Genomic DNA, 10000 nt, shown 5'->3' on the forward strand with positions numbered 1-10000 from the left:
AAAGCAGGAGAGGAAGGCAGTGTGGATACGGGGGCAATTGTGGTAGATCAGAACAAAGAGGGAGGGAAACAGTAGGCAGATTGCGACTGCCGTCGCTGAGGTGGTGCTGGAAAATGAAATTGGAGGTCAAGAGGAGATTGAAATAACGGAAAAGGAAGCGGATGTTTTCAAAATACCGAGGAGTAAAAGGAAGAATGTAAGGGGTGGTGAAGGGTCTAATTCTAAGAGAAAGGTAGAGTTTAATAAATCAATTGAAGATGAACAAGGTGTAGAGATGGTGGAGTATTCTTCTGGGGAGGATAGTGAGAGTGAGTCATCTGACGCGTCACAACAATATAGTGAGATAAATGGGGTGGAAGGGAGGTATGGGATCGAGAGGATACGTCAATTTTGAAGTTGACAAAAGGAAGAAATATATGCAAGATTACAATGTAACTGATTTTTTCCCTGAACGTGAATTGTTTATTGAATCAGCAAAATTTCTGATGTCAAAAATTACAGGCGGAAGTTTGAAAACCCCTGAAATTGCTAGACTCAAGAAAGTGGTCACAAGAGTGATAAGTGATGTAAATTCTAAAGAAAATGAAAGAGTTCAGTTGCAGTCTTAACTCTGTAAAGAGATGTGGTGGCTGGATCGTCCTCTGTATATATATTTTTTATCCATGAGCAGTTTTAAGATTTCTTCTTTAAACGTAAATGGGGCAAGAGATGTAAAAAAAGAGCCATGGTGTATGAGTTAATTAGGGGAAAGGGAAGTGACATAATTTTTTTACAAGAAACGCATAGTAATTTGGAAAATGAAGTTATGTGGCAACAGGAGTGGGGGGACAGTGGTGTGTAGTCATAAAAACTCAAAAAGTGGGGGTGTGGTTATCTTGTTCTCAAAAGGGTTTTTGCCGTTGTCATATGAGGTTGAAGAGGTAGTTGAGGGGAGGTTATTAAAAGTTAGAGCAAGGTATGAAAACATCACTATGTGTCTGATAAATGTATATGCCCCAGTGATGACAGTTGAGAGGGTATGTTTTTTAGAGACACTATCAAATACCATTGAGAAATGTAACAAAGAAGATTATTTGTTTATTGCTGGGGATTTTAACTGCACAGTTAGTGATTTAGATAGAAATCACCAAGAACCTCATATAGCCTCAGGATGTTTTAAAACGCCTCATTGTAACAAATGAATTGTGTGATATTTGGCGGAGTCAACATGGAGGAACAAGGCAGTACACCTGGGCGCATGTGAGAGAGAACATCATCTCTATGGCCAGGTTAGATAGGTTTTATGTTTTTGAGCATCAATCTCAGGTCTGTAAATCAAGTGTGATAACTCCAGTGGGGTTTTCTGATCATTGTTTAATAACAGAGGTGGTGTTCATTAACGATGTAAAACCCAAAAGCGCATACTGGCATTTTAATATAACTTTATTGAGTGATGCTCACTTCAGAAACTGTTTCAGTTTTTTTTGGGAGAGGTGGAGATCTCAAAAAGCCAGTTTTGTATCCATTCAACAGTGGTGGGATATAGGGAAAATCCAGATTCAACAATTTTGTAATCAATACACGAGGAATGTCACTAAAGATATCACCAGATCAATGAAAGCCCTAGAGATTGAAATAGTGGAACTCATGACATTGGTTGAGACCACAGGAGATCGAGGCCATACTCAGGCCATCAAGAGGAGAAAAGCTGCATTGGCAGACCTGCTGGGTATCAGAGCACAGGGGCACTGGTGAGAAGTAAATTTCAGGGAATATCTGAAATGGATGCCTCATCCAAATTTTTCTTTGGTTTAGAGAAAAAGAATGGACAAAGAAAAATTATTCATTGTCTCAAATCAGCTGTTGGACAAGAGCTCACTAGCCCTAGTGAAATTAGAAAGAGGCAGTAGAGTTCTACATGAGCTCTACAAATGTGAGTACAAAGAGGACAAAACAGTGACACAGCAGTTCTTTGATGGGCTCCCAAAGGTGGCTGCAGAAGTTCAGGTTGAGCTTGAGCAACCATTGTCTTTGCAGGATTTATACACTGCATTAAAAGGCATGGAAAATGGAAGGGCACCAGGCATTGATGGGCTTCCCGTTGACTTTTTAAGTCTTTTTGGGCTATGTTGGGAGAGGATTGGTTAGAAGTAGCTAATGATAGTTTAACCGGAGGGTTACTACCAATAAGCTGCAGAAGGGCTGTCCTCACCCTACTGCCCAAAAAGGGTGACCCAAGGGAGGTGAAGAACTGGAGGCCGGTGGCTTTATTGTGCACTGATTATAAGATATTGTCAAAAGCTTTGTCCAACAGGCTGAGGGAGGTGATGGGGCAAATCATACATACGGATCAGTCCTACTGTGTTCCTGGCAGGCAGATAGGGGATAACATTTCTCTGATTCGTGATTTTTTGGACGTCTCTAGGGATATTGGGTTGGATGCTGGTCTAATTTCAATTGATCAGGAAAAGGCATTTGACCGAGTTGAACATCAATACTTATGGCACACGCTTGAGGCGTTTGGGTTCAGCTCTGGTTTTATTGCCATGATCAAGGTGATATATGGTGACATTGAAAGTGTATTGAAAGTTAACGGTGGTTTGAGTGCTCCTTTTAAAGTGTGTAGAGGTATTAGGCAGGGATGTTCTATGTCAGGAATGTTATATGCCATTGCTATAGAGCCACTACTAAATAGCATTAGAAGTCGCATTGCAGGGGTGTGCTTTTCAGAGGATATTCCTCCTATTCGTCTCTCAGCCTATGCTGATGATGTAGTTGTGCTAGTGAAAAATCAAGCGGAGGTGGATAGCTTGAGTCTAATTGTTGATCGTTTTAGGGAATATCCTCTGCAAAGGTAAATTGGGAAAAGAGTTGTGCGTTACAGATTGGAGAATGGTCTGGAGGGATCATGGCTTTGCCAGGGGGCTAGAATGGTGTAAGGGAGGTTTTAAGTATCTTGGAGTGTACTTAGGAGATGAGGGACTATGGAAAAAAATTGGAGTGGGGTGGTTGAAATGGTGGAAGGAGGATGAGGAGATGGCGTTGGTTACTATCTCGTATGTCATATAGGGGCGCACTATTATAGTTAACAATGTGATTGCATCTGCACTGTGGCATCGGTTGTCAGTTTTAGAACCACCATCTGGCCTTCTGGCTAAGATACAGGCAATTATTGTGGATTTCTTTTGGGATAAATATCACTGGGTTCCACAAAGTGTTTTGTATTTGTCAAAAGAAGAGGGGGACAAGGTCTTGTACATCTTGCTAGTAGGGCTGCTGCTTTCCGGTTTCAGTTTATTCAAAGGTTGCTTTATGGACCGGAAAATGTGGTGTGGAGAGGGGTGGCAGGTCTTATATTACAACGGGTTGGAGGATTAGGTTTAAAGAAGGCTTTATTTCTGGTTGATAGTAGCCAGATTTCTAGGGAGAGAGTACCTCCGTTTTACAGAGGACTTCTCAGAGTATGGAGCATAATGAAGGTGTCCAGACGAACTTCAGCGGAGTCAGTGCATTGGCTGTTGGAGGAACCTCTGGTGTATGGGGCAAGACTGGATTGTACAACTGCAGCTGTTCCACATTTCTCCAAGATTCTGGTGAAGGGAAAATCATCACCTTAAGACAGTTAATGGCCATAGCTGGGCCCGCCTTAATGGATGGAAGACGGGTGGCAGAACATTTGGGGATGAGGTCGGAAAGGATTGTCGGACAAATGCTGGGGAGCTGTAGGAAGGCTCTGTCAGCGGAAGAATGGGGTATGCTTAGTAGTCACAAGAAGAAGGTACAAGATGAAGACGTCTCATTTCCAAGACTAGGGATTACACCAAATATCCCAGAGTCAGAAAGAAAGGCGTTATTGCTGGATTTGAGAGGGTTGGAGGAGGTGGGTTTGGATGAGGTGAATGGGAAGGACTTGTATAGGGGGTGTGTCAAGGTGTTGAATAAAGATAAATTGAAAAATAGAAAAGACACTCCATGGAGGGTAAAATTGGGCATTGATGACAAGGTAAAGCCAGCATGGAGAGCACTGTACAAACCACCGTTACAAAGGGTACTGGAGATATGCAATGGAGGGTTTTACATGGCATCATTGCAGTTAATGCTTTTGTATCTGTTATTAATTCAGATGTTAGAGATGGATGTCCTTTTTGTAATATAAGAGAAACCATTTTTCACTGTTTTATGGAGTGTGAGAGGATAAAACCTCTATTGGAAATGCTGGAATCTTTGTTTAAAGCTGTAGGGGAATTTTTCAATAACACGGTTTTTATTTTGGGGTTTCAATATAGTAAACAACAGAAAAGAAAATGTCAAATGTTAAATTTTATTTTGGGACAAGCTAAGATGTCAATTTTTCTGAGTAGAAAACACAAGATAGAAACGGGATATGGGCAGGATGTAAGATGTGTTTTTAAAGGATTAGTAAAAGCAAGAATAAAAGTAGATTTTGAGTTCTTTTCAGCTGTAAAAGATCTCCTATTATTTGAGGAGAAGTGGGCCTACGAAAGAGCGCTTTGTTTTGTAGAAGAGGGGAAATTATTTTTTGCCGATGAAATAAGTTGAATGTATATGTTATGTATTTATTTTTATTTAGGAATTACATTTGTTTTTTCATTTCTGAAAGGGCAGTGTGTCATTTGTTTTTATGTTAACACTTGAGTAAAAAATAAAGGTTTTATAAAAACTCAAACTCTCTCCCTCTCTCTCCCTCTCTATCTCTCTCTCTCTCTCTCTCTCTCTCTCTCTCTCTCTCTCTCTCTCTCTCTCTCTCTCTCTCTCTCTCTCAATTGAATTCAATTCAAGGGCTTTATTGGCATGGGAAACATGTGTTAACATTGCCAAAGCAAGTGAGGTAGACAACATACAAAGTGGATATATAATGTGAAAAACAACAAAAATTAACAGTAAACATTAAACATACAGAAGTTTAAAGACATTACAAATGTCATATTATATATATATATACAATGTACAAATAGTTAAAGGACACAAGATAAAATGAATAAGCATAAATATGGGTTGTATTTACAATGGTGTTTGTTCTTCACTGGTTGCCCTTTTCTCGTGGCAACAGGTCACAAATCTTGTGGTCCTTCTGTAGCTCAGTTGGTAGAGCATGGCGCTTGTAACGCCTGGGTAGTGGGTTCAATCCCCGGGACCACCCATACGTAGAATGTATGCACACATGACTGTAAGTCGCTTTGGATAAAAGCGTCTGCTAAATGGAATTTTTTTTTTTTTTTTTTTTTTTTTTTTTTTTTTTTTTTGCTGCTGTGATGGCACACTGTGGAATTTCACCCAAAAGATATGGGAGTTTTTCAAAATTGGATTTGTTTTCGAATTCTTTGTAGATCTGTGTAATCTGGGGTAAATATGTCTCTCTAATATGGTCATACATTGGGCAGGAGGTTAGGAAGTGCAGCTCAGTTTCCACCTAATTTTGTGGGCAGTGAGCACATAGCCTGTCTTCTCTTGAGAGCCATGTCTGCCTACGGCAGCCTTTCTCAATAGCAAGGCTATGCTCACTGAGTCTGTACATAGTCAAAGCTTTCCTTAATTTTGGGTCAGTCACAGTGGTCAGGTATTCTGCCACTGTGGACTCTCTGTGTAGGGCCAAATAGCATTCTAGTTTGCTCTGTTGTTTTGTTAATTCTATCCAATGTGTTAAGTAATTATCTTTTTGTTTTCTCATGATTTGGTTGAGTCTAATTGTGCTGTTGTCTCTATCTCTCTCTCTCTCTCTCTCTCTCTCTCTCTCTCTCTCTCTCTCTCTCTCTCTCTCTCTCTCTCTCTCTCTCTCTCTCTCTCTCTCTCTCTCTCTCTCTCTCTCTCTCTCTCTCTCTCTCTCTCGCTCTCTTTCTCTCTCTCTCACACACACACATGCAAACACACAAACACACACTGTGCTGTCAGAGAGAAGCAGTGATTTAAAAGCAAAGTGGTGAGTTTGCCTTAGAGCGTATCTTTGCTACAATCCCAGCACATGAGAAATCAGTTCAGAAAACACAAGATCACTAGTGAAATAACATAGAGGAGAGTCAGCTGAAAGACGGCAACAGTATCACGGTATCCATGCCTCCTACTGTACATGGTGTCTACTGAGAGTTGCCATGCACTGAGAGGGTTTGAATCAGCTGCCGGTCAACTTTATTTGGTTGTGATACAATGATAGTCCTGTCAGTGTTTTTATATATTGTGTGTGTGTGTGTGTGTGCTGTAAGTGGGTCATGGAAGGTGTATATGGGGATTAAGTCATTTTAATCTCTTTTACGGCTCCCCTGCAGTGCAGTCAGAGGGGGTATGCAGTATGCAGTCAGAGGGGGTATTTATTATGCACTCAGAGGGGTATGCAGTATGCAGTCAGAGGGGGTATTATGCACTCAGAGGGGTATGCAGTCAGAGGGGTATGCAGTATGCAGTCAGAGGGGGTATGCAGTCAGAGGGGGTATGCAGTGCAGTCAGAGGGGTATGCAGTCAGAAGGGGTATGCAGTATGCAGTCAGAGGGGGTATGCAGTCAGAGGGGGTATGCAGTCAGAGGGGGTATGCAGTCAGAGGGGTATGCAGTATGCAGTCAGAGGGGGTATGCAGTCAGAGGGGGTATGCAGTATGCAGTCAGAGGGGGTATGCAGTCAGAGGGGGTATGCAGTCATAGGGGGTATGCAGTCAGAGGGGTATGCAGTATGCAGTCAGAGGGGGTATGCAGTCAGAGGGGGTATGCAGTATGCAGTCAGAGGGGGTATGCAGTCAGAGGGGGTATGCAGTCAGAGGGGGTATGCAGTCAGAGGGGGTATGCAGTATGCAGTCAGAGGGGGTATGCAGTCAGAGGGGGTATGCAGTCAGAGGGGGTATGCAGTATGCAGTCAGAGGGGTATGCAGTCAGAGGGGGTATGCAGTCAGAGGGGGTATGCAGTATGCAGTCAGAGGGGGTATGCAGTCAGAGGGGGTATGCAGTCAGAGGGGTATGCAGTATGCAGTCAGAGGGGGTATGCAGTCAGAGGGGGTATGCAGTATGCAGTCAGAGGGGGTATGCAGTCAGAGGGGGTATGCAGTATGCAGTCAGAGGGGGTATGCAGTCAGAGGGGGTATGCAGTCAGAGGCGGTATGCAGTCAGAGGGGTATGCAGTCAGAGGGGGTATGCAGTCAGAGGGGTATGCAGTCAGAGGCGGTATGCAGTCAGAGGGGGTATGCAGTCAGGGGGTATGCAGTCAGAGGCGGTATGCAGTCAGAGGCGGTATGCAGTCAGAGGGGGTATGCAGTCAGAGGGGGTATGCAGTCAGAGGCGGTATGCAGTCAGAGGGGGTATGCAGTCAGAGGCGGTATGCAGTATGCAGTCAGAGGGGTCATGGATTCTGTCTCTCACAGAGAAATGACTCCAGCTTTAGGGAATGTGGGTTTTCCTACTTTTTTACTTGATCATGCTCGATTCAAATATCTGCTTTTCACCCCCTCAAATCATCATCATCATCACCTTCCTCATCATCATCTTCAGCATTTTCATCAACGCCATCATCATAATCATAATAATCTTCCTCTCCATCATCTTCCTCAGCATCATCTTCCTCATCATCATCTTCCTTACCACCATCTTCTTCATCGTCATCACCTTTCTAGTAACTAGGGCTGTATTTAATTATTAGGGGTCGTACAGAAGATGTGTACAGCTTGACACAACACTAATCAGTAATTTAAAATAGTTCCTGACAGCCCTCATATCTCATTAAACTAACGAGAGCTCTAGTAAGAACATATCAACAGCACATCCAAGTGTTGTTGACAAATGTAGCCTTTTCATTTTAAAACATTTCCACCACTATATCTGACTTGTGAAATAGTATTGCTAACACATACAGTATATACTGTATGCCATCGAGCAGACTAGTGACTTACAGTGCTTAGCTTTTACCTACGGGTGGTCCCAGGAAGTAAACCCTCTATCCTGGCATTGCATGTGTCATGCTCTACCAACTGAGCTGAAGAGGACCAGATGTAATTGCTAAACTTCAAAATCCAGAGAATTACATTCTTGTGGTGTCTATCCATATTCAATCCATATCATTTGGATACTGCAATGATTGTGTATGTGTGCATGTGTGCATGTGTGCATGTGTGTGCATGTGTGTGCATGTGTGTGCGTGTGTGTGCGTGTGTGTGCATGTGTGTGCATGTGTGTGCATGTGTGTGCGTGTGTGTACCTGCGTGTGTATGTGTGATAACCTCACTGAAGCCGACCTCTGGCTGTTGTAGTGAAGCATCTGCTGAAATAAATTCACTAATTATAAGCTTGTTATATAAAGAGCTTGTGAGCAGCATGAGAAAGGCTGTGAACCATGTTACAAGATGAAGGGATGAGAGATGGATGGAGGAGGGATGAAATGTGGGAGGGAGGGAGGGTTGGTCATCAGCTTTTGTGCTTAAATAACGTCCATCATTAAAAATGATTTCCTCATTTAGCTCAATCTGTCTCTTTCTCTCTCCTTCTCTATCTCCTACCTGCCTGCCTTCCTTCCTATGCTTCATCTGAGCAAGAGAGGCAATCTTTTACAATCATTTTACATGCAAACTCCTCTTACACACGCATATCACAAAAGCTTAACATCCATGCTGTGTGTGTATGGGTGTGTACATTTGCTTGTGTGTGTGTGTGTGTGTGTGTGTGTGTGTGTGTGTGTGTGTGTGTGTGTGTGTGTGTGTGTGTGTGTGTGTGTGTGTGTGTGTGTGTGTGTGTGTGTGTGTGTGTGTGTGTGTGTGTGTTGTGGCTGAGGGCATGTTCGGCAAGCCCTTCTGCCTGCGGCTCAAGCGTAATGTCATCAGAGCCAGACGAACAAGCATGTATGACTGCGTGTATAAGTATGTAGGTGTGTATGTGTGTTTGTGTGTGTGAGCGTACAGTGTTTTAAAAAAGGCACAGCTGTCCACTGTGAGATGACACACGTCATACTCAACACAACATGCTTCACTAGAGAGAGAGAGAGAGAGAAAGAGCGAGAGAGCGAGAGAGCGAGAGAATTTGTAATGTTTATTTCACTATTGTATATTATCTACCTCACTTGCTTTGAAAATGTTTACATTTGTTTCCCATGCCAATAAAGCCGCTTGAACTGAATTGAATTGTATTGAGAGACAGAGGAGAGGATTAGATTGAGAAAGAGTAATGAGTGATATAGAAATCAATATATAATACGAATATGTTTTTGAAGAAGGCATAGTGAGTGAGAGAGGAAGACAGAAGACAGAGAGAGGAAGAGATAGAGTGAGAGAGAGAGAGAGAGAGAGAATAACCAGACATGTGAGTGAACAACCAAGCTGGCCAATGAGACAGATCCAGAGAAAGAGAAGAGAGAGAGAGAGATATACATATATATAGAGAGAGAGAGACTCAGTCCAGTGCTGTTATTCCCAGGCATGCTAGCTGGCAGTGGAGGCTACAGCTCTGTTCTGATCTCTCTGCTCTGATGGGGTTTACCACCCACAGAGTCAGGGCTTGGGGTCCTGAGGGCACTGAGTGCTTCTGTCGCTGATCCCTGACCCCATCTATTCCTCCCTCCCACTGGGCATTGCTCTACCATACCAAACCCTTACAACTTACCAACGTAGCTGTGGCTGCTAACGCATGCTATCCGATGGCTAAGGATCGAACCTCAACGAGAAGGCTAACTGGACAGCTCATGGATTGCTAACAGATTGCTAATTGGAAGCTAACCAGAACTGAACCAGAAGCTACACGGACTTCTAATCAGGCTCTAACTGGACTGCTAAAGGATCAGTAACCAGCTTTCAGCCCCCTCCGCCGCTTTCCGCTCACCCAAGAACGACTGACCTGGCCAGGGGACAAGAGGCTAATATGACAGGTAAGAGAACCAGTGGAACAGATAACAGATACATGGAACACTGGAGCGTCAGCAGGGCTACTGTTAGAGGAAATCTGTCAACTCAATAACTCAACAGTGAGATTCTATCTAATAACTATGTTGTGGCAATATTATCGTCACATTGTCATTATGTCTTTCTGTGTGTTGTGTCTGT

The 10000-nt window shown here is 43.0% G+C and overlaps 2 protein-coding genes across 2 annotated transcripts in view; one reads left to right on the forward strand and one right to left on the reverse strand.

Annotated features, from left to right (window-relative positions):
* cacna2d3a (calcium channel, voltage-dependent, alpha 2/delta subunit 3a) overlaps window positions 1–10000 on the reverse strand; it is a 442979-nt gene that overhangs the window by 56161 nt on the left and 376818 nt on the right. The window lies entirely within an intron of this gene.
* Window positions 9375–10000, forward strand: part of LOC124045579 (leucine-rich repeat and transmembrane domain-containing protein 1) — a 6386-nt gene continuing 5760 nt past the window's right edge. Inside the window, exon 1 of the mRNA XM_046364964.1 lies at window positions 9375–9825. Within this exon, the coding sequence (XP_046220920.1) occupies window positions 9819–9825 (7 nt within the window). The 5' untranslated portion in view covers window positions 9375–9818. The remainder of the gene's footprint in view (window positions 9826–10000) is intronic.

The sequence above is a fragment of the Oncorhynchus gorbuscha genome, linkage group LG10, assembly GCF_021184085.1.
Source record: "Oncorhynchus gorbuscha isolate QuinsamMale2020 ecotype Even-year linkage group LG10, OgorEven_v1.0, whole genome shotgun sequence".
Taxonomy (NCBI): Eukaryota; Metazoa; Chordata; class Actinopteri; order Salmoniformes; family Salmonidae; genus Oncorhynchus; species Oncorhynchus gorbuscha.